General features: G+C 35.6%; 1 protein-coding gene across 3 annotated transcripts in view; it reads left to right on the top strand.

Annotated features, from left to right (window-relative positions):
* The first annotated feature begins 2738 nt into the window (after positions 1–2738).
* Positions 2739–25691, top strand: part of TXNL1 (thioredoxin like 1) — a 29715-nt gene continuing 6762 nt past the window's right edge. For all 3 annotated transcript variants that reach the window (XM_019722212.3, XM_019722207.3, XM_019722235.3), the window contains exons 1-7: positions 2739–3048; positions 12230–12326; positions 14001–14174; positions 19542–19664; positions 21290–21359; positions 23454–23626; positions 24995–25099. In XM_019722212.3, coding sequence (XP_019577771.2) covers positions 2951–3048; positions 12230–12326; positions 14001–14174; positions 19542–19664; positions 21290–21359; positions 23454–23626; positions 24995–25099 — 840 coding nt within the window. In that variant the 5' untranslated portion in view covers positions 2739–2950. The remainder of the gene's footprint in view (positions 3049–12229; positions 12327–14000; positions 14175–19541; positions 19665–21289; positions 21360–23453; positions 23627–24994; positions 25100–25691) is intronic.

Here is a 25691-nt window from a genome sequence, read left to right as displayed (position 1 = left end):
TATATCATGCCTGGTATTTGCTCCACAATAATCTGGGATGAGGAGGACAGTGGCTACGAGTACTTTACTTCCCTTTTCATAAACTAGTACTGTACTTTCTTTCTTTTACTTGTCCTAAATTTAATTATCAGAGGTGGAAAGCGTCATTTATTCAACATGTGGTTTTGGGTACGATGCTGAGCTGGGCATGCAGGTAATGCGAAGAGCTGGTTCTATGGTCAAGTTGCTCACAGTCTGGTGGGGAGACACATCCACCCACCGCGAGCAGTCATGCTTTACTACCACTCACGCTGGGTCTGCTCCTCCTACTGTCTTTTTGATTCTGATATCCTGAATTTTTGTGGGAAACAGTGTTTTTAACATTGTGTAAATAACCACTTCCTTGTTGTGTGGAATCCACTAATATGGTTTTTATTTTACTGAATGTCTTTAGTCCCTGGCCCTTAGATGTATTCAAAGTAAGCAGATATTGCTCAAGGATGGACCGACTGATAGGGGGTGTGTGTGTGTGTGTGTGTGTGTGTGTGTGTGTGTGTTTGAGAGCATGCCTGGGAGAGGGCTTTGAATACAGTGAAAGCCTCTATTAAGAGTTTTATTATTTCTTCCCTATTTTACTTTCCAGCCGGATAATATCTACTACACTACCACAAGTAAAAGAGAACTGTTTTTACAAGTGATAAAGTGAAAACATAGTTATATATAGTTATGTCTAGTTTTTCAATTTCAAAGAGTTCATTCCAACCCCTAACACACTTTTTAAAAAATTAAAATATGGATTTTTATTTCAGAGGCTGTGGTGATAGATATATTTGTCTAAATATCTGTCCTTAATAGAAGCTCTAGGCAGTTTAATGATTTCTGAACATCAGGAATAAATTTCAGAAGAATAAACTATTTACAGTTCTAGGAAACACCCGAAACTGATTCAGAATTGTCAGCAAGTTTCTTCAGTATGTTCCAGGAAAAAAAGATTTGTATCAGAGTGATTATAGATCACTCTACAACTTCCTAGGAAACTCTATTCCAAGACACTGCCTGGTGTCCAAAACTAAAGAATCTAGTGTTAGTAGGACAAATGGTCCATCTGGCATTATTTTAAGAAGCACTTGATATCGAAGGGAAAATCATACCCTTTGACTGAAAAGATATTGCGCCACCTAGGGACAACTTGGGAAATGGTATTCAATTTTCAAATTCAGTAGCATACAGCTAAAAAGGGTTTGGAAATTATGAAGCAGGATTTCTTTTTTATTTAATATTTATATTACATAAATTGCATATTTTCCCTCAAAACTTTAAGGCAAGGCTTATATGAAATAAATGATCCAGTTGATAAGCAGAGTTAATTGGTATCATATAAAATATTCTAAGTTCTCTACTTCAGAAATAAGGTAAAAATGAGCTAATAAGCAGCAGTTATTTGTACACACACACACACACACACACACACACACACGAGGGTGCAGCCAAACATCATATAACTAAACCCTTTGGTTTTTAGTCTTGTTTCTCATGTACATAATTTCCTCTTCATTTCCACTGTAGCTGCACCTGTAACTCAGTTCCTGGGTCACTATAGTAACCTCCTAACCTGGTCTGTCTTCCATCCTCCTCACTGCTACCCCAGGGCTTTTTCCAAAGACACTTTTGTAATCACAAAATTGCCCTGCAGTATTACTCCGTTGCCTTTATGTTCAAATACAATTTTTTTTTTAGCTAGTCATGACCTGACCGCGACCTTCCTTTTCCATTTCATCTCCCCAGCTAAATCCAAAAGCAAATTACTTGACTTGTCGCCTAGCCTAATATTTAAGAGCACGTTGGTGTTAGACTGCCTTAGCTTGAATGCAAGCTTGACTTATTAGGTGTGTGAACTTGGGAAAATTAGTCTAAACATGAAATAATAATAGAACCTACTTCACAGAGTTGTAAGGATTAAATGAGCTTGTATCGTGTCCGGCTCATAATTTGTTAAATATTACCTATTATCAGTTTCGTAACCCGTGCATTTGCACTGCTGCTCCCTCTGCCTGGAATACCCCGTCATCTCTCACCATCTGGCTGTTCCTTTCTTCTTTATCGAGATTCCCTTCTGGGGTCACATCTCTTAGCCAGTTGACTCTGCCCCAACCTCCTACTTCACTTGTCTCCACCGTTTCCCTTGCAAACTTCTTTGTTACTTCTTTGTTAAGTACTGTTTGCATCTATCACCGAGTTCCTAAAAGAGGGATAGTGTTTTCATATTTTTTGACGCAACCTAAAGTGCATAATATTTTCTGGATGTCTGCACAAAGAGCGCCCCACATATTATGCGATCTATAAATAACTGTTCCTAAAGTCTGTTCTGTCTAAAGAGGCGACTTGTCCAGGATATAAGACTAGACCACCCTCAAGGTCCGGGGGGGAAGCCGTAAGACCTTAGGCAGTAGCCATGAACCCCGAAGAAAAAGGGGTTCCTTTATACTTTCCCAGCTCAAGCAACTCCTGGGTAAAAACCTCAGGTCCTAAGCCGCGGAGGAATACACGAACTTTTGAGATGCACTTTGCACCTGAGCTTGTGACCGCTACTCTTGTTTGCGCCTGCGCCGCTGAAGCCGGGGTGGGGCTCCTCAGTTGAGGGTGGGGCCACGGTTGGCGTCATAGGATTGGGCGGTAGGAGCCAAAACGGACGGCGCGGAAATGACGCCAAAGTGCGCAAGCGCAGGGGGCCTTGCCGCGCGGTGGCTGCTGGGGGCCGCACGCCTTACCTTCTCTCGCCTCTCCGGTCCCCGCCCCCTCGGCCTCTCCGCTCCCTGGCGTGACTCGGCACTGAGAGCCGGAGGAGCCTCCGCGGTCGCCCAGCCCTGTGTCCAGGCCTCGGCCTTCCTGAGCCTTCCCCGTTCCTCTCCCAGACGTCTCCTTCAGTTTCGAAGCCAGTGGCGTCGCGGCCGCCCTTCCGGGCTCTCTGAGAATGGTGGGAGTGAAGCCGGTCGGGAGCGACCCGGATTTCCAGCCGGAGCTGAGCGGCGCGGGCTCCAGACTGGCCGTGGTCAAGTTCACCATGCGAGGGTGAGGCCGGGCCCGAGTCCTGCGGGCCCTTTCTGTCCGTCGCTGCTTTCCTTTCACTCTTTCCTGGTCCCGACTCCCTTGCGGTCTGTCTCCTGCTCCGGAATGGCAGGCGCTGAGAGCAGCCGCAGGCCGCTGCCCAGATAGGCCTCAGCTCTTGGGTCCGAGCCCCCATCTGTGCCCAGGGGCGTCTGGCGGGCACGGAGGCCGGGCCGGCCGCGATCCCCGCCCGGGAAAAGCCGGCCTGCGCGTTTTGAATCCTCAGAGGAGCCCTTGGGGGTGGCCCCCCTCTATTCTTTCTAGTCTGTGGGAGCCCCATGCAGCCGCACCTGCTTGCGTCTGTCCCCTTCTTTCCAGGGGGTCAGCTGTCACTTGCCTCTTAGAAACCCTGAAATGTTAATTTACGGAACACTTTGATACTCTTCACCACCGGCATCTTTGTAAAGCCTTTGGAAAATCCAAATGGGACAATCCAACTGATCTGCGTAGTGTTTAGTCCTAAAACGCAGCTAATGCGTTTTAAATTAATTTTGGGTTAGGATGCTTTTTAATTCTTTTAACGTTTTTGTTACCCGTTTGGTTAGTCACTTTGGAGCTTAGGCTCCCCTGTGTACGCGATTGCGTGTGGTCACACACGTTGTTTTAATAATAGGTGTATGTAATGCTGGTGAACACGTGTCCAGACGTCTGGGTTTGACCAGATAGACTCCATTTTTTTTACCTGACAATTGAAGAGGTCAGGGATCTTGGAAAGATTTTCACTGGCTTTTGGTAAATCTCAACGTGATTTGTCTGTCGCAGAGCTGGTGGATTTTCAATATGGGGCGTGCGGTGTCCTGTGTGAGTAACGTGTTGGAACTGGGCATTGAGAACCAAGGTTTCAGTGAGTGTGTGTATTTACTGATTAGAGGTTTCCACTTGATTTACCTCGATCCCCTGGCATTATTTGCACTTACAGCAACTTGGAGAAGTACACTGCAGGTATAATTGTTCATGTAGCACAATAAAGTTATTGTCCAACTAACTATATAAACATGAGGCAGTGTTTCAAATCCCAGAACAAAAGTGATTCATATCTGTTGAACGTGATTCAATGAATGCTGAGTAAATAAGTGGTGGCATTAGGATTAGTTTTAGGGGATGGAGGGATGCAGATAGAGATGAAAACTAGTTAGGACTTGTTTTTGGACTGGTTTATGCAGAATTGAAAAGGGGCAGTACATTGAATTTTATATGGTGGAATGACTACCCATTTGACATGTGGATTTTGACATTTACAAAATTGAAGAGGAAAGAGTTCATATACATATAAAGATATGTCTTAGAGGAATGTGACATTCTGTAAGTGTACCTTCCCAGATTTAGCTATTTTGTAATGTCTTATGTTCTTAATATGGGGGAGTATTTATACATTTGTTAAGTACCTAGGCCGATGTTCGAAAAGGGAGGAGATGATTTTAACAACAAATCTCAGTTTTAGTTCACTTTTCTAATTCTAGTTGGAGCATTTATACTTTTGTCCCTCAGTGACACTTTTCCCCCCCTTACTGTAGCGGAGGGAGAGACGACAGTAATAAATCTGTAACTGAAGTGAGAAAAGTGGGGAAATGTTGCTACTAAGGAAACACTTCCATTAACAATATATATTATTTAACTGTAAACGTAACTGCAGACATTGATTGGTAAAGCGCTGTTGTTTTTTACTTCTAAAAGGCATTTTGGTGGGATGAACGTTTTATTTTCTTTGTAAAAACTGAGCAAATAAATAAAATGGTTGAATCTAGGTAACTTTTAAATTCAAAAGTATAATTAGGTGACATTTATAAATCTGGCAAGATTGTATTTTTCTTCAAAGTACTTTTAATATTTTGGCCATGAATGCATTCCTACACGAACTCTGCCACTGTGGCTGTGGCTCCAGATTTACATGTATGAGCTTCAGTATTAGACCCTCAAACAACTACAACTAGTAAAATCATATAAGAAACCTCTTAGATCAAAGTTAAGGTTGTCCCATTTTAGGCCAAGAACATAGTTTTCTCCGACACCTGTTTCTTCCTTTCCAACTCTACATTAAGCCTTATTCCTATTTTCCACTTCCATGCTTTATCCTGTCAATTTTGCGAAAACACTGTACAGATTGCCACTCTTTAAGAATCTTCAGTGGCTCTCCAGTATTTTTTTTAACAGATAGCAGAATATATGTAACAAAATTTACCATTTTAACCATTTTTAAGTGTCAATTCAGTGGCATTAGTACATGCACAATGTTGTACCACCATTACCGCCAGCTATTTCCTAGAATGTTTTCATTATCTCAGATAGAAACTCTGTACTCTTTAAACAAAAACTGCCAGTCTCCCCCTCCCAGTCCCTGGTAACCTTCCTGCTACTTTCTGTCTCTATGAATTTGCCTATTCTTTCTATCTCATATAAGTGGAATTATAATATTTATCCTTTTATTTCTGGCTTATGTCACGTAGCACAATTGGTGTGCAAGGATCTGTTTGAGTGCCTGCTTTCAGTTCTTTTGGGTATTTCCCTAGGAGTGGAATTGCTGGATTATATGATTATTCTATGTTTAACGTTTTGAGAAACCACCAAACTTTCCACAGTGGTTGCACCTTTTTTGCATTCTCACCAGCAATGCATGAGTGGTCCAGTTTCTCTATGTACTGCCAACACTTTTTACATTTTAATAGCCGTCCTAAGTGGGTGTGAAGTGGCATCTGGTGGTTTTGTTTTTGTATTTCCTCAGTAAAGATGCTCAGCATCTTTGCATGATAATTGACCGTTTGTTTATCTTCTATGGAGAAATGTCTGTTCAAGTCCTTTGCCCATTTTGAATTGGAGTGTTTTATTTTCTGTTGTTGAGTTGTAGGAGTTCTTTATATATTTTGGATATTAACCCCTTATCAGATACATGATTTGCAAATATTTTCTCCCATGGTTGCCGTTTCACTTTCTTGATAATCCCCTTTGAAGCACAAAAGTTTTTATATTTTGATGAAGTCCAATTTACCTGTTTTTATCCTGTTGCATGTGATTTTGGTGTCATATCCCAGAAATCATTGCCAAATCCAGGGTCATCAAGATTTTCCTCTTATGTTTTCATCAAAGAATTTTATAGTTTTAGCTTTTAAGTTCAGGTCTTTGATTCATTTTGAGTTAATTTACGTACATGGTGCAAAATAAGGGTACAACTTCATTCTTTTGTATGTGGATATCCAGTTTCCCAGCACCATCTGTTGAAAAAACTGTCTTTTCCCCAGTGAATGGGCTCGGCATTCTTCTCCATTATTTTTTTAACCAATTAAAATAATGAACATTTATATATTATTTAGTCTGTGTAAGTGGCTTGTTTAAGCACTTATATTGACTCATTCAATCCTCAAAGTAATCTTTGAAATTATCCCCATTTTACAAATGTAGAAATTGAATTACAGGTAGGTTAAATAACTTTAGTCTCATTGCTGAATGTACTCTTTGGATTGTTAAGTGCTATCCTTGGTCTTCTCAGCCTAAGCAGAAAGGAAATGCAGGTTCATTTCTGTGTGTATTGTAGAGCCTGACATTTTTCAGTAAATGTTGCCTTCAATGAATTAGCTACAGCTCTGCCCGCACAACTAATCTTATGACCAATGACAATTTGGTTCACGCTCTGGTGTTATTTCCCCTACCTGTAAAGTAATGTGTAATCTAAGTTGTTTAGAGAATGAAATTATAAATGTGAATTATATACCGTGGTGACATATTTTTATAACTCGTATCTCCAAACTGTTACTTCTTAAATATACCCAGATACATTTTAGTGGTGATAAGCAGTGCCAGTTTGGTTGTTATCATGGGTGGCTAAGGGCCAACGTTAAAAGAATATACATTTTACTCTTCCATAAAACTTAGTATAATTATTTTTATCCTGAATTGGTGAATGTATCACTTTTGTAATGTGTTTACCATATATTCAATTTTCTTAAGCAGGTTTTACTTTGTAGTTGGTTAGGTGTTACTGTTACCATCCAAGAAGAATGGCAGTGTATGTTAGGATGTTGAGTTCTGACGGTTAATGTAGCTTGTCCAAATAATACATTGCAAAATTGCTGTGGGCCAAGATAGCTCTATTACAGAGTTAGCAGACCCAGCAGTCCATAAGGACAGGCAGATAATATTAATGAGTGAGGCAGGTAGCTAGCTGCAGTAAGATCACTAGGGGGGATGGTTGAGTCCCTAGAGCATATACGGAGAATTTTTTTAAAACTATTTTTACTGAAGTATAGCATGTATACAAAAATGTATAGAAATCATTGAAGTGTGTAGTTTGAAAATTTTCAAAGTGGTTACACCAGCTTAACCAGTACCAGCATTCCAGAGTCATCTCTCCAACCCCGCCTCCTGCAGGCTACTTCTCATCACTCTTGAATTCTTACTGTACAGAGTAATTCTGCCTGGATTTGAACTTTATAAAAATGGTATCATACAGTATGTAATCTGTCTGGATTCCTTTCAGGGGCATATAAAATATTTTTAATCTTCGCAGTTAATTTAGAAATAACAACAACAAAAAGCACTGTGTAGGCCACTGTTTTGGGAGCTTTGGACTGGCAGCTAAGAGTTGGGTTTTGTGATCAAATTCCAGTACTGTTCTTCATTGTTCTTGTCATGAAAGTGAGGAAATGTAAAGCTTAAATGAACGTAAGGCTTTTGTAAGTTGCATAACATACAGTGAACACTCAATGAATCAAGCTTTTTTTGTGTTATTAACAAGACCAGTTAAGATTATGCCTATCCATTAGTAAATGTAATACATCTAGAAATTACCTATTTTAAAGTTATGCCCTGCAGTTGAACATGTCTTTAGAAAGCACATATGTTTTCCTTACCCATTTACTTAGCTGAGTGTGGTTGTACCGTCATCTACTCAAGGTAGAGCACTGACGACTGGAATAGCAAATATGGAAAAATAACAAGTTCATGAAATGAAAATTATTTATATTACCACTGTAAACAAAAATCTTGTTAAGAGGAACTTAACGTACTTTCAAAGAAAGCTGATCCTGGATTGGATTCAGGAGCTAACCGTTCTAGCTGAGGTCCTGCTATTAATTAACTACAGTGTCTGATATTGGACATGTCATTTAAATGTTTCAGGTCTTGCGTTCTCACTTACCAAATAATTGTGTTAGGTTAGGTCAATTTTAAAGTTTTAGTTTTGTGGGTTTGGTTCTTTATGTATTGGAGAAAGTTAGAGGGTTGTCGCTTGTATTCTCTTACTCCCAAAAAGCATAATACAGAATCCTTACATAGCCATTTACACCTAGGACTTAACAGATAAGCTTTCCATCAAAAAGAGGGTCAGAGGTAGAAGAACTCTTTTTAAATCTCTGGACTAGATGGTCTGTGGTCTTTTTTACAGCAAGTTCAAAGGTCCTATGATTGTGTAATTAGTATCTAAGGGCTGCGAATCAAGGTCCGTGCAAGAAAAAAAAGTACAATTCTGAAATTCAGGCATACTTGGGGCATAATATTTTGAGAGATGGGAAAGGTCCTTGGAGAATCTTGTCCCTTCTCATTTCTACAGAAATCAAGTGACATGTTTGAGTTCAACCAATAACGGAAATTTTAAGTTTACTCTTAAATGCTAATGATAAGAAAGACAAACATCTTATTTAAAGTAACCAATCAATTCATTAGAATTATGTGAAAGTATGTTGCTGTGCTTCTGTGTTCTATGACTTATTTTGAGTTTTTGACTGAAGTTCCAAACTATGAGGCTAACTAAAATTAAACAAAGGATCTAGATAAGGTTAAATTTGGAAAGGAAACAGTTATTTACAAGATAGCCATTTTAAGTCTGTTTAGCTACAAGAAGTGTTTCTTTAACACCAGTTGGCTCCTACTTGATTGGTAAATAGAGCAGCGATGTCAACGTAATGTGGAAGTTGTGTTGCTTCATGTTCTATTTTTCCTACATAGGGAAAAGCAGGACTGGAAATAGAACCTTTAGCAGGGAGGGAAAAAGCCCTCAGCCACGCAGCCAGGCTCCCTTTCAGGTTATTTTAAGAAAGTTAAACCTGAGCACCTAGCTCTTGTTCCCAGAGGGTTCATTCTCAGTGTCGCATGCACTTCCTCCTGTCCCTACCTTGGTGACAGCCTCACTGGCTCAAAGCTCCCCTTCCATCTGGATTGTCACAGCACCTGGAGTGGAAGCGGGCACTTCACTGTTTTGTTCCTTTCAGGTATCTATCCCCTGAGGTCGCCTGTAGTCTGAGCCCCTGCCTGGCTGCGCAAGTATTTCCTGAGTACTAGTTACTGTTTTTCTTAGGGATGTTTTTACAGAATTGCGGGGGTTTCAATGGTTTTCCTCAATCTTATTTTTCCCATCAGCTTTTTATTTTGAGTGCATGCTTTTGCAGAAGTAGGGAGATTCTTCAGGAATGAGTGTGTTATTGTACAGCCTAAACACCTGAGCTTCATTTGTGACAACACATTTAATATTTTAAAATAAAAATACCTGTTCATAGAAAAGCAAAGGATGCAGAAGTATGGGTGGTTTAAAAAGTCTCCCCTAAACTTTCTTCCTTTTCCAATCCCACTTTGCAGAAGTAATGAACTGTTTATTGTGTGACCCACTTAACTGTGTGTGTGAGCGTGTGTGTTTGATGTGATCATAGAGAATGTTTTTGTCATGAGAGTTAGTTTTCTTTAAACAGTACAAATTATCCTTATCCCCTGGTGTGAATGTCATAACTTTTAAAACGACTTCTCTATTAATTGCTATTTAAATTGTTCCTAAATTTTTTATTTTAAAAGTTGCATTGAACTTCCTTATGCATATTATTGTGAAATTGAGTAAGTGTTAAGATAGGATTGACTTAAAAGTGAGGTTGTTGAATCTTGGGTTATGTTCATATAAATTGATAAATAATGCCTAAATGGCCCTTCAGAAAGGATTTACTAATTTGTACTCCCATCCATAATGTTTAAGACATTAATAGCTAGAAGTATTTTGCTGAACTAAATATGGTTTAGTAGACTGTAAATGTGTGTTTCTTTAGAATTTAGTCTCAGGGCCTATTTGATGATTGTTAGGTCCAAAAATCTACTTTCAGAAGCACCAAATGTAATATTTAAGAACTTAATAGTTATTTTCTTAGCGTTTTGGTGAGAGGCTTAAGGATGGCACAGGATGAAAATGCTGATTAAAATGTTAGTAATGGAGACACAATCACAGTTTAAGTTTGAACATTTGTGAGTTTGAACATATTGTGCTTTAGAATTTGCTTTTCCTTGTGTGTTTGTTAAAACCTAGATTCTTCTCATTTTTTGACTTTATTGAGATATAACATACATAGTGTACATTTATAACTGTATAGCTTAGTACATTTTCACAAACTGAACACACACCTATGTAATCACCTTCTGGACAAATAGAAATCTTTGGCCTCTTCAAATCTCTCGTTACCCCATCTGATCACTAACTCTGACAAAGTTAACCATTGTCCTGATTTATAATAACCATTGATTTATTTTCCCTGTATTTGAACTGTATATAAATGGAATCATATAGTGTACTTCTTTCCTTAGTATTATTTGTAAAGTTCATCCATGTTTTTGCATGAGACTTTAAAAGTTATTTTTGTTGGTATGTAGTATTCCACTGTATGAATAACTACAATTAATGTACTTACCTTGTTTTTGATAGAAATTTAGGTAGTTCCCAGTTTTGGGCTGTTAGAAATACTGCTACGGTCAATATTTTTTCAAATGCGCTAAAGCATACATTTCTGTTTTTATATGCTCCCAGAAATGATCATAGGTAGGCATAAATCTTGTTTTAGCAGAGACTGCCCGTTTCTTTTCTTTCCCCTAAAGTGGTTATACCAGTTTGCACTGTTACTGACAGTTCGGTTGCTACACATTCTTGACCATACTTCATTCTTTCTCATTTTAGCTATTTTGGTGGGTGTAGATTTAATTTGCATGTTCTCTGGTTTTCATAGTGACTAATGAAGTAGAACATCTTTTCATATTTTTTGACTGGAGAACCTCATTTGTCAACCATGAGTTCAAGAGTTTACTCATTTTTCTTTTGGGTGTCAGTCTTGCTTTTATTGATTCGAAGGAGTTCTTTATACTATATTAGAAGTATAAGTCCTGTGTTGGATATGTTGACAGATATTTTTTACCAGTCTGTTCATTATCTAAGTGATATCATGATGAACTAAAGTCTTAATGTTAATATTTCCAGTTTATCAAGTATATACCAATATATCATTATATAATTTCTTTCCTTTTTTCTTCAGTGTTTTTTGTGTGTGTGTGTTTTAAGAAATTTTTGCTTACTACAAGGTTTTAAAAGTGTCCTCTCTATTTTTTCCTAAAACCCTTATGTTTTACCTTTCACATTTAGATCTGTAATCCATTTGGAATTGGTTTTTGCGAATGGTGTGATGTAGGGGTTAAGATTCATCCCCCTCCCCACCCCCATGTGGCTATCTAGTTGATTCAGCACTGTTTATTAAAAAGACCATCCTTCCCCCAATGCACTGCTGTGTCAACCTTTTCATAAATCAGTTTAGTTATTGTGTATGGGATGGGTCTGTTTCTGTATTCTTTTTACATTGATCAATTTGTTTAACCTTGTACCAATATTGTACACTTAATTTATAAAGGTTTATGATAGTTCTGAATATCTGGTAATGTAACTTCCTCGCTTTGAACCTCAAAATGGCTTGGACTATCCTTGGTATTTCCCTATGAATTTTAGAATTTAAATTTGTTAATTTATCCAAGAAAACCACCTGGGATTTTACGTTGACCCTACTAAAAACCAAATTGAAGCGAATTGACATCTTGACAATATTGCATTTTTCAATTCATAAGAATAGTATATTCCTCCAATAATTTAGATCCTTTTTAATTTCAGTGAACAAAGCTGAAAAACTCAACAGTATTAGATTTCGAGATTTGTATATAATACAAATCTGTAGTCATTACGACAGTGTGGTATTGATGCAAGTATATCTCAAAATAGTCCAGTGGAAAAGATTAGAAAATCTAAAGCCAGAAAGATCAGAGAGTTTGTTTTATTTTATTTTATGTTTTAATCAACAAAGTTGTTTAGAGTATAAATTAGTACAATCTTTGGTATTATTTGACCCGTCATCTCTAATCTTTCTCACAGGTGTGGACCGTGTTTAAGGATTGCCCCAGCATTCAGCACTATGAGTAATAAGTATCCGCAGGCAGTTTTCTTGGAAGTAGATGTACATCAGTGTCAGGTAAGGAGGGAAAGGCGTCCTTTAAAAAAGAATAAAATTCTAAGTCAGTTTGTATTTCGTCATTGTCATCTTTCATTCATTTATGTCTTTATGCACATAGCATTTATTCTTTTGAAAAGAGGAAAATATTATATTGACATGATTATTGCAAACTGTTATGGCTGCATTAGTAAGAAGGATAGTCCAATTATTAATTACTTTTGGGTTTGTTTATATTAATAGCCTTCTGATTTAAAACTAATATGTTATTAAACTAATGGGTCACCTGGCGGTTGTGTTTTACATATCTTTGTTTATTTTTTTGCAAATCGGAATTACATTTTTTACTACAATGGCATTGGCTGATTAGAAAGCCATGGCAGAGAATTCTTGGTTTGATTTGAATTTCATCAGTTTGTAATCTTTGCTCCAAAGCTGCACACTCAGCAGAAACTTTCAAATGTTGATTACTTTCGATTGAGCCGCAGTTTTGTAGGTAGATTGCCCTGATTACTTAGTTGGAATGGCTATTACTTAGTGGCAGTTCTGCATTTTCATATGTAGAAATATTGAGGGAGTTGTATTGGGAAAAAATTGTTGGAAGACTCCTTCCAACACTAAAAATATAGTCTTTAGTGAAAATAGTTTCAGAATGTTATATGATTTGCAGTTAGTTGTTTGGGGATTTGGTTGGTGTAAACCCTGTATTCCACGTTTGTTCAGTACTGTGTCACAACTACTGGACTACAATGCTAGCTCTTATTTTAAGTATTCATTGTCTCTGATCCAGAAGTGCTGTCTCCTGGAGCTGGGCTGTCCTATGTGTAGCCATAGCTACATTGTTCACTTGTTTCTCTTTACTCTTTTATCGGGATACTAGACAATTTAAAATTGCATATATAGCTCACATTTATGTCTTGCATCATATTTCTTTTGGACAGCACTAAAGGGTCCTTTTTTTTAATGAGGCTTAGAGAAGACACATTTATGTAAACTTTATGCTTTTTTTCATTAAACAATATCGTGGTACCTCTTCATAGAATTTGAATATGTAAAGCGACACATTGGCTTTACTATTTCCTTTATATTTTTCATGAAAAGTTTAAACCATGAATCAGTGGCTATTAGCTAATTTCCATTCAGTAGTTAGTCTTATAAAATTGTGGAGTTGGAGTAGAGCTTTAAAAGATCGCTGTTGCAGCGTGCTTGAGGGGAGGTCAGAGTGGAGTTGGGTGGGGATTGTAATACAAAGGATGTTACCTCCTTTTCATGGACATGGGCTACTGTTTATCCCATCTGTACTTTTTCCTGGTACCAGCGGTTTGTGTTGACATGTCAGTAACCATTTGGGAAACAGAATGTACTTATGAGAGAGCGCCCTGGTGGGGTTGTAAAGCACTGTTTCTGTATTGGAAGCTAATTGTCTATTGGACGAAGTATTTAACACTAAAACACAAAAATACAGGGCTGTTCTTCATTGTGGATGTAAAGCTAATGTAATATAGTTGTGCCTCAAAGGGGAGCGCAGTTTAGGGAATAGGCTTGCTTTTTCTTAAATAACAATTAGGAATAAATTATTTTACATGTTTTAGTACATGCTTGTGATATTTATCTTCCTTGGAGATGTAGAAAGAATATTCAAAGTGGTTTAAGATTACTTTTAATTCGTAACGTTGTCTAACTTGCCAATTCTAGGGAACAGCTGCCACCAACAACATATCAGCAACTCCTACGTTTTTGTTTTTTCGAAACAAAGTGAGAATTGATCAATATCAAGGAGCAGATGCTGTGGGATTAGAAGAAAAAATCAAGCAGCACTTAGAAAATGACCCTGGAAGCAATGAGGACACAGATATTCCAAAAGGCTATGTATGTAGACTTAAAAGTAAAATTATCATATATTTTCCATTTGCCATTATTTGCCAAAAAATGAAATTGACTGTGTTTTCATGTTTTATCTTTTACTAGTTCAGAGGGCTTTCAAATGAGAACTTTAAAAGTAAATTCACTGGTTGACTGTTGTGTGTGTGTGTGTGTGTGTGTGTGTATTATAATCTTAAGTCCCCATCCTAAACTATTTTCCTGAATTTCTCCTACAAATATTTTCGTCAACTTTTTTAAAAATTTGCTTTCTGAACTATTTTAATAGCCATTTTAAGATTTTTTTAAAATACATTTTTTGCCCCAGAACGTAAAGATGCGTTAGTTATTAATTTTGTTTTATAACCAAATGTGACTTTAGTGTTGGATGTTGTTTTGCAGAGTTTTAAGAGTAAGTTATTCTAAATAACTTGAAGACTTAAGAACTTAAAAGTATTTGAAAACTACCTAACATGAATAGTTATAATGCAGTATCTTTATATTTGAGAGCTATTCAATAGGAAGGAAGTAAAATTCAGAAGTAGCACTTTATGGTAGCTGATTTGTTTATGCAAATTGGCAAATTCTGCATAACAAAATAAATATTTCTTAATTTTTCTTGTTATAAAGTTATTGTATTGGCAGGTCCAACAGTGATTTTAAAAAAATGTTACCTCAAATTAAAGCTGATAGATGAAAGCATGTGTATCAAGTACATTAAAGCAGATCTGTGCCGTGGGGCTACAGTCCTTTCTGTAAGTCTCTCAGGTTCATGCTGAATAAGGAGAATCTATAGTCAGGTAAATATGAGAGATTCTTTGTGTGGGGGAGGTGGGGGCTTATGTCTTCAAAAAGTGTCTTTAACATGGTACTAGCACTAATTGTTTTTAGTTAGGGAAGTACAATTAATATTTATTTACAATAGAACTGTTATATAAGCATTAGAAATTACAATATTCAGTTAGAAAGTATGAACATGTGACACCTTTTGGAAAATTTTGGAAATCATTTGACTTGTAAACTGTTATGTTTACATCTTTGCATTTTTTCCCTTTATGCTAAGGGTGTTCACATGAAAACATCTTAAGAGCAGTCCTCAGGGCTGCTTAGTTAGCTACAGGGGTGTTTCTTTACACATCAGCTAAGTGTGATACCAGCATTTTGGCCTCAGGTAGAAAAATAGCAGGAAAAAATAAGTTTTAAGAAATAAAAAAAAAAGTTTTCATGCACATGTTATGAATACAATGAAAAGCTGTTAAAACATTTTCATTTTTTTCCATCAGGTGTCAAGAAATTAAAAGTTTTGAACTATTTAGGTCTTAACAAAATATTAAATATTTAAAACTGGTAATGTGTTTCCAAGAAACATCATTGCTCTCACAACACAAATAGAAACTTAATTAGAATAAGAGTCACTGAATGTCTTAAGTAGGTTTAAATATAAGGATTACAAAGATGTATTGACAATTTTAAAATATAATTTTGAGTTTCTTAGAATAACAATTTTCAGTCACTATGTTTTAACACTAAGAGGCTGTATACAATTACTGATTTTATGCATGCTATAGTTTTGAAACTCCTGATTTGATGAGCCAGAGTAAGAAAACATGTATCTCTTCTAGGGAGGTTTGAGATACTGCAAAAGGTGTAGCTGTGATACTCAAAAGGTTAAGAATCATAATAGATTCTTACTCAGAAGTTAGAGTGTTTTTGTGAGTATAATGACTTCTAGTTTTTGAAAATGTTTATTGAAGTTGGGAAAATTTAAAACATTACATGTTTTTTTCTCCCATATTTGCTAAGAGTACATAGTAAAGAGCTCCCCTCATGCCTAGCTCCCTTCATGCCCTCTAAATCAGGTCTTCCTCTCCGGAAGTTTGCATGTGAGGCAATTCAGAATTGAACTTCCATTTGCACATGTTCTGAATCTTGAGGCTTATTATGGTGTTTCCCTGAAAATAAGACCTACCTGGACAATCAGCTCTAATGCGTCTTTTGGAGCAAAAAATTAATATAAGACCCGGTATTATATTATACTATATTATATTACATTATATTACATTTTAACATATTACATTACATTATATTACAGACCCGGTTATATAGACTGGGTCTATTACATTATATAGACCCGGTCTTATAGTAAAATAAGACCCAGTCTTATATTAATTTTTGCTACAAAAGACGAATTAGAGCTGATTGTCTGGCTAGGTCTTATTTTCAGGGAAACATGGTAGTATATTCTAGTGTTCTGACGTCAGAACTAAGTTTTGGTCTACAAATTTGTTATTCATCAGAATCAAATCAGACATTAAATTACCCTAATTGATGTAGTAAGTAGATCTTTCTTTAACCAAAAGCTTGAAGCTTGGAAAGGTTTTTGTAACTTCTTTGTGTCTTGTGTTGGATTTTCCCCCTCTACAAATAAAAGATAAAACTTGTTTTAAAAAGTTTTACAACAACAACAACAAAAAAAACAGTTGACCGTAGTACTAAAACCACATATACCCTTCACCCACGTTCATCAGTTGTGAATGTTTTGCTATTTTTGCTCTGTTTTGATACCTATCTACTCTTAACTTTTGCAGAAGCATTTAAAAGTGAGTTATAGACATCATGACGATTCATCTCTAAATATTTCAGCATGTAGCTGCTAAGAACAAGAACATTCTACATAACGGTGATACCATTCATTATCACTCCTAACAAATGTAACATTCATACAGTATCTCTCATGAACAGCTTACATTCAAATTTCCTTAATTATCTCCAAAATACACTTTATAGTTTTACCTATCTAGGATCAAGTCAAGAGTCATGCATTGCATTTAAGTTTTCAATTCTCTTTATTTTTCTTTAGTTTAGAAACTTCTCTCTGCCTTTGTCTTTTTCTTTTATGACTGCCTTTTTAAAAAGTTTTAACCAGCATCAGTCTGAATAAAGTAGCCACTAGATACAAGTGGCTGTTGAGCATTTGTTATATGACAACTGAGGAACTGAATTTTTAATTTTATCTACTTTTAATTAATTTAATTTTAAATTGCCACATGTGGCTAATGGCTATCTTATTATACAGCACAGGTCTAGACCATCTGTTTTACAGACTGCCCCACAATCTGGATTTGTCTGATTGTTTTTTCATGATTCTTTCCTCATTATTGGCAAGTTGCTGCATAGGTAGTGATATTTATTTCCCATTGCATATTGTCAGAATACGTCAGTTTGTAGTTATGTCAAATATGCAGCATGCCAATTTGTTCCAGATACACAAAGCACTTCAATGTAACTGTTTGAATGTGATACTTATTTTGTGTGCTCCATGCAGAATAAATAAATATAAAAACTCTTTTAAATAATTCAGCTATTTAGTTTATTTGCCTCATTAAGATATTGGAAGTATGACTACAATGTTGTCTTCATGCCTGGGATCTTAACCCAAGATACCATATTGAAGATTCACCTCTGTAGAATGGAAGACTAAGCATTTAAGAAATGTCAAAACTACCCTTTCAAGGCAAATATTCATGAAGTTCAGCATAATTCTCAAATAGTTGAACTTTGCTCTACAGCACTCCTTTGTTCCCTCCCCACTTTTTTGAGTTGGCTACAATATGTTATCCTGAGTAATATATTTAACATTTAATGTACTGTAACATTTAATGTTATACGAAATAATATTTTTACTTTGAAAATATTTAGGCTACTACATGAATAAATGGGGTCTATTCTAATGGATGATTACCATATTGCTATTTATTTGATGTGTAAAAAAAAAGTTTTCTTTAGTCTTTCAGAACTATATCATTCATTAGTATCTGTGGATAAAAAAATAGAATATTGTTTGTGATAGGAAGGCGGTCACTCAACTGATAATCTATAATACTTGGTAAACTTTAAAAATTCTCTGTTTAGTAGATGAAATGGATACTTTTCTAGAAAAATACAGTTTATCAAAATCAACTCTGCTAGAAACAGAACACTTAAATAGACCAGTCACCATAGAGAAAACAGTAAAAAGCTCTTCCATAAAGGCCAAGATGACTTGACAGGGGAATTCTAAGAGGCTAGATTCTAAGAGTGAGACTGCAAATACTTAAGACCGTATGAAAAGAGAGAACACTTTCAGCTTTCTTTTTGAAGTACGTATGACATTGATCCCACAATCTGACAAAACTTTGTGCCCAAAAAAGAAAGCTACTGATGAGTTCTAGTTAGGAGTATTGATGTAAAAACTCTTAAATAAAATATTAGTAAACAAAATCCAGCAATCCAGAGGATAACAATTATGATATCCTAATATGCAGAAAAAGTATTTGACAAAATTTAATACCCATTTCTTATAAAGCATTCAGTAAAATCTTGAGGAAGTCCTAGAAGCTTTCCCACTAAAGTCAGAAATAAGACTGATGACCACGACCACGGCAACTCTTTGGCGTTGTGTTGGACGTATGGAAATACCAGCTGACACATGCACAAGCATATGTTAAATGGCACCACAGGGAAGCAGCTGGCAAGATCCAGACTATGTGATATCAGAAGGCTAAATGACTATAGATTAAAAGACGTTTTAGAGACTTATTAACCAAATACAGTCTTTGTAATTTTTTTTGATTCTTATCTGAGTCTTAACAATTCACCTATAAAACATATGTGAGACAATTGAGGAAATTTGAACACTGATATTTGATGATATTTTTTTGTTTTAGTTGTGATAATGATATTGAGGATTTTTTTAAAATGAGTCCCTATCTTAGATACACACATTGAAATGTTTATGAATGAAATTAAGATTTACTTGAAAATATTCAGGGGAATGCCTAGGGACTACTTGCAGGGAAGCGATGAAATAAGACGGGCCGTGAATTGAGGAGAATTGTAGCTGGGAGGTGGGTACATGGAGTTCACTGTAGTCTTCTCTTTATGTAGTGAACATAAATTCTGTTTGAAGTTTCCATAGTAAAAAAAAATGTTTAATCCTTATTTGCTATTCATCTTTAATCTAAATTCTTCATGAATATAGATTTAGATTCCATGGCCACTAGAAGAATGTGGTAGACTTTCTTTGGATCTTACAGATATTTTAATTTGCGTATTTTCCACTGTAAAATAGCATTATTAAAAAAGTGTAAGTCATTATTTTACAATCTTAGTGTTACACTTGGTTTTCGATACTTTATCAAGAGGGCTAAGCCTAGATTTGGCTTTAATAATGAGTTGTATATCTCAGTCGCAAATTCAAATGAAAGGATTATTATTAAAGTTTTAGTAACTATTTTAGAAGAGATAGACGTTTTCTTTAAAATTGCTTAAATTTTTTAATAAGATTTTTATACCAAACCCAATGTTTTGCCTAATATCTTGGTTTATTTTTTTCAGATGGATTTAATGCCTTTTATTAACAAAGCTGGCTGTGAATGTCTTAATGAAAGCGACGAGCATGGATTTGACAACTGTTTACGAAAAGACATGACTTTCTTGGAATCTGATTGTGATGAGCAGGTAATGGAATGCTTAAATTATGGCTGGTAGTGATTATCAGTATGTATGCCTGCTGTTGTTGCTACCGCATGGTTTTATGTCTTTCCTTTCCAGATGACCACTCTTCCTTTCCTTTTTATAACTTTCATTTTCTTTGACGCCTCTCCTTTGACCATGCAGCCCCACCTCCTTTTCTGTGTTCTCCACAAGCTGCCAGGCGCAGGAGGGAGAATCACAGGACTCTTGGATTACCCCACGCTAAGTCGCATCTTCACCACTCTTACGTCCTTTTGTTCATTCTTCACCTTCCTTTCATACTTTATACCCACCCTAATGAATTTGTCCCTGAGAAATAGAGACTAATTAGTTGAGCACTTCCTACTTGTCCAGGTCTCTCTCCCAGATGGAAACCGGTGTTGTACTTGTTGCATTGTTGTCACAGAGCACATGGGGGAGTGCTGCCTTGGTCAAGCCATCTTTCATCTTGACTGTTGTTTTCCTGATTTACTTTCTGTTCCACTGACTGCTTTGTCCCCGTTCCAGTCATCTTCCACATGTTCACACAAGTTAGTTTTCTAAAATGTAAATCTGATTAGGCTTCATTCTTAAAAGAGTTAAATGATTCTCACTGGCTTCAGGAAGAGGGTGTCAGATTCTTGCTGACTTGATCTGCTTCTAGCTTTTCACTCTCATCTCCCTTTCACCTGTGGTTCGGGGCTGTAAACATGCCAGCTTATTATTTTTTGACAGACTATTACAGGTCAAGTATAAAAAGTACTTATATAACCAAAGCAGATAGTCTAGTATTTTCTCAGGCATACAGATGATAATGATTCTGAAACCATAAATCTAAGCCCCAGTTTTTTATGCTCTTAACAGAGTGACCTTACTATATAGCTTTGGGAATATTGTTCACGTTGTGTTTCTTGGAGATGTTGCTCTGAATATATTTTGATGACGCGTATCCGCACGATCGGCTTCAGCGTCTCTGCAGCCTTCCTCCCAGGGGAGAAGCACAGTTTCACCTGGAAAGAAGATCAGCAAATTAAATCAGTTTCTGACAGACAGGCGCTACAACAGTGTTTTAATCCCAGTTTCCTTACTGGCCTTCTAAATTTCGTCAAATAAGGCTGGAGAGTTGGAGGTGACTGTAAGGCTGTGAGAATCCCTTTCTCTTGAGTTTTGGGTCAAATAGAGTCCATTGGGGGGCTAGAGTCTCCACACAACCTGTGCATTGTCTCCAAATGTCAAGTGACGTGATAGATGTTTGACAAACAAACTATCCTAGAAAACGTTAAGCTTATATGCTAAAATATACAGCTTAAGTTTTAATTTGGGAATTTTGATTATTTGGAAAGCAGATTGCTTGCCCGTTTATGGGTCACAATTCCTTAGTTTCTTATGCATAATTTAAGTTAATTTTATTTCATTAAGTTTGTCGTCATCATTCTCTTATGTGAATAATAGATGATTGTATTTGTAAAATGTCAGTCTAATCAAGTTACTTTCAACTTACTGATTTTACATGTTATATTGGGTTTGTTAGCTGAATTAAATTTTTTCTACTTTTGAATTCTACTTTGTTGTTGTATGTATTCAAGGTGTTCAAGAGCCCTTTTAAAATGAAATTATTATTTTCTTCACAGCTACTCATTACTGTGGCATTCAATCAACCAGTTAAGCTTTATTCAATGAAATTTCAAGGGCCAGATAATGGTGAGTAACGGGCAGCTTTTCTGTAAACTAACTTTCTGCTCTGTGGACCTGTTAACACATATCTAAAACTTTTTATTAAATAGAGGTAAATATTCCTTGTTTTGGGAAAGAGTGAAATTGTTTTTGGAACAAAGCAAGGATATAAATGAATAGGCAAATAATGTGAGATTTGTTTGTAAAGTTTTTTCTATTTTATAATTTAAGTTCCCTCTTAATCTGAAAGCAAGTGAACCTTTTCTTCCAGCTAGTACTCTAAAACTCTAGTTTCGAAGCACCATTTTTTAGGATCAAAACTTGGAGTTATTTATTTCAAACTCCTATTACAGATGATACAACTAAGGCTCTAGATCATCCTATTTGTGCCCTGTTAATAGTTTCATCTTCTTTGTACATATTCTGTAAATACGATTGTACAGGCTTAGCATTCCCCTTTTTATTAAATAGAGAATTTTTCCATATTCACCACCGCCACTTTTCTGTTTCTGTTGAGCGTTCTTGTTGCTGAGGGCTAGGAGTGGGGTGGGGGTGGGCTGGAGTAGGGGAAAGTTGGGGGGTTAGAGACTAGATGGTTTTTTGTTTTTTTTTAATTGATTAGGAGAAACAGTCAGCACTCTGTTCATCAGATAGCATTCCCTTCTCATTTGTTATTCTAAGTTTCCATGTACTGGGGGTGCCAAGAAAATGTATATAAGTGGACACTCTGGCTAATGTTGCTCAAGCAATATTCGCTGTAATCAGAACTGTCTGGACGCTGATGGTAACCACTTTGAGCACCTCTTGTAATTGCAGAAGTCAAATGTGATTTGCATTCATCTTTTGTTATTGGTATATATTGAGTATTACAATTGAAATAGATTTTTCCTTTCTTAAAATGTGTATACATTTTTCGGCACCCTCTGTATTTTTTTTTTTTTTTTGGTGTCAGTTTTTATTCCAAATTGCATTAGTTCATCAAAAAGGAATAGTTTACAAAGGACCTAGGCCATAACTCTAACAGAAAAGTAATACAAATCAGAAGTATATATTAAAGTATATATATTATATATATTAAAGTACATAAATTATAAAGTATATATGTTAAAGTATATAAATTATATAAATATATATTATGTTAAACAATATTAAAGTAGCTACACGTAACAGTTAATGTGGCTATGTATACATGGATGTTTATAGATGAGATTATGCTTATATTCTTGCTCAAACCAACATTTTGGAAAATGTTAAGATGATGTTGCTTTTACTAAAAAATATAGAGCAAAAGTGGTCTACCTAGCATTCTATCATCCACATTTCAGTAAACTACAATATAATGGTAATTAAATTTTCATATTCTAATGAATTTTCATTAATAAAACTGTATCTTTATTCTGAAAATACAAAGTAGTTGTAAAAGCAAACGCTGTAGAAATGAATATTTAAGAGATGTGAATATTTTAAGATTCTTGAATGAGCCATAAAATATGGATCTTATATTGTACCCTGAAGTTAAAGGGATTAAGACACTCTATAAATGTGATCTTACACTGAGTACATCTTAATTCTTCAGATGAAATTTGGCAGTTTGTATAATTAATTGCCTTTTGGCTAAATGGTATCACTGATAATGCTTTCTTTCAAAAAAAGAAAATGTACCCGTTGTTTGGCAACTGCAAGACCCAGCTCAAAGGTTCCTTCTTTATGAAACATGTGAACCTGCATATATTGTCCAACTCCATTGCTACCTTCCCTATACTGCCCTGCTAGTGGTATTACATTTATCATAGTGTGTCTTTTGTAGTTGAGGGCAAGAACTTTGTCTGTGTATGTGTGTGTGCATATGTAGGTATGTGTTTTCATCTAGCATTCCTAGAATATGGTGCTAGCAGGCCAAGAATATACCAGTAAATGTCTTGGAGGTAGGGTTGAGGAGAATGGCTGTGAAAATATTCAGTCTTTCTTAGAATTCCTAAAGATACATATATACATACATATGTGTGTGTGTGTGTGTGTGTGTGTGTGTGTGTATTTGTGTGTATTTGTGTCTGTTTGTACAATGTGGATGTAATGATAAAGGGAAGAAAATATTACATATTTCATTCTACCATTTTATAGGTCAGGGTCCTAAATACGTAAAAATTTTTATCAATCTACCCCGATCTATGGATTTTGAAGAAGCAGAAAGAAGTGAACCAACCCAAGCTCTGGAACTAACAGAGGATGATATTAAAGAAGATGGCATCATCCCACTTCGTTATGTTAAGTTTCAGAATGTTAACAGTGTAACTGTAAGTAATTAATGGGTTTGTGGTGACAATTCATGCTATCTTCAGTGATTCCATGTGAAGTAGTTATTTGTCCACTTGGTTTGAAATGAGTAAAAATATATAATGAGCTAATTAAACCTTCTTTTTAATTTATCTATGTGCCCTAAAGGCAAGAAGGAAAGGTTGATTTTTAAAAATCTGTGGATTTGTCAGTTTATCTTGTCTATGTCTAAATCTATATGTCTATCTATATCTATATAGTTGGCAACTGTTGTTAAAAGTTTATTCTAGAACATTTTTACTTCAACTGAAGATATTTGTGCTTTATTATTCATATCTGGTAATGAATGGTACCTTTGTAAAATTCACTGTACTTTTCTAGAATATAGAGTTCTTAATGTAGTGGTTATGATCTCAGTAAAAACAAATCAGCTGTTTCTTAGCAGTTATTAATTGATTTTGTGAATTTAAGTATTGCAACCCAGCAATGCTATCCAATCAGAAAGTCTAATCAAAGTAAGTAGATGAATTTTAAAAGCAGTAAATGTAAGCTGTTGTGTTTAGATTTAGAGAGCGTTACAAATAAATAAATGGAGAGCTGGTTTAATAGTCTACTAATTATAGACTTGGAGTTTTTAGTTGATCAGTTCAGTTTGAGATGAATCTATAGTTGCCTGTACACACAAAAAAAACTGACAGATAAATGCCATCTGAGAATGAAAGAAATATGTTATCCAAATCAAAAGAGACAATATTCTTAAGTAGACAGCGTCCAGAGTATTGTGTTTTAAAATACGGAGCGAATTAAAAAATAAATCCAATATACTGAACAAAGATTTAAGAGTAAAGCTTCTGTTTCCTAACATGCTAAGGGGAGTTTTTAAATAGTAGCATAAACAATCAAGCTTAAAATAGGCAGGGCATAGTATATTTTTAGGAGCTGGTTACCAATACTTTTTCTTTTAGTGTTCTAGGAAATAGAATGAATGGATATTAGAAAGAATATAACTGTAGAGATTTTCCTCAGTTAAACACTATAATTTTTATAAAATTTCAACAGCAGTCTACCCACTGTAATCAAGTATTTCATACTCTTTCAACATTCTCTGTAAAGAATTTAATTTTGACCCCTCCACACCATTGCACTAAATTATCAGGAACTTGGATATGTGGGTGTCTTGCCGTGACATCCCTGGAGAAGATGAGAATAGCAGGGCAAACAGTGGAATTAGTCGTCCTGCAGGAGTGCTGGTCTAAATGTAATGTGAATTAATCCTTACAAAGAATAGAAGGTATTTTTGTTAGTAATCTAAGGAAATAATTAAACTTAAAGCATTTTTATGAAAAAAAAGGATTGTAATCATTACTATAAAATTATTTTTTTGGTAGATATTTGTTCAGTCCAATCAAGGTGAAGAAGAAACAACAAGAATTTCATATTTTACTTTTATTGGTACTCCAGTCCAGGCAACAAATATGAATGACTTCAAACGAGTAAGTTTGTTTAAATGGTATTTGGGGGAAGTAATAATATAATTTTAAAGAAATAGTTTCACAAAGATCAAAGTCATATGTCATGAAATTTTATAAGGTTAAACTAGAACAGTACATTCTATTAATCACATTTTTAGATCTCCAACTAAAAGAAATCTCTAATAAAAATAAGCCCTACTGATATAGTGTCTTAATGAATGACATCTAATTAAGTGGGTGAAAATGATTGTTTGGTTACAGAAAGTAGGAGTAATAGAAAAATCAAAGTAAGGTAAATCTTTGTTTTTAGTAAGTTTTTAAGAACTGTATTAAGATTTGGACTTTCATAGTTTCTGATGAAAATGTTTAAAATGACTTGAATAATTTTAATTTAAAGAATGGACTTGGCTTTGTTACACTGAGATGCTAACTTTGAAACTATATCTGTGTGCTGGAAGAACACATTTCAGCAAATAAATTTGCAGTGAACAGGCAGATATTTATTTATCTTTCTAATTTATTTTGAGGACACAATCCTGAGGTTTGCCAGGAATTTATAAAGAACATGGGACGTTTAGGAATGAGAAAATTCTGTACATTCATGGAATTACTT

This window comes from Rhinolophus sinicus, chromosome 4, assembly GCF_057876585.1.
Source record: "Rhinolophus sinicus isolate RSI-liver-muscle chromosome 4, RSI-T2T, whole genome shotgun sequence".
Classification (NCBI taxonomy): domain Eukaryota; kingdom Metazoa; phylum Chordata; class Mammalia; order Chiroptera; family Rhinolophidae; genus Rhinolophus; species Rhinolophus sinicus.
The sequence above is the reverse complement of the archived record's forward strand: the minus strand, read 5'-3'. Positions and strand labels throughout refer to the sequence as shown.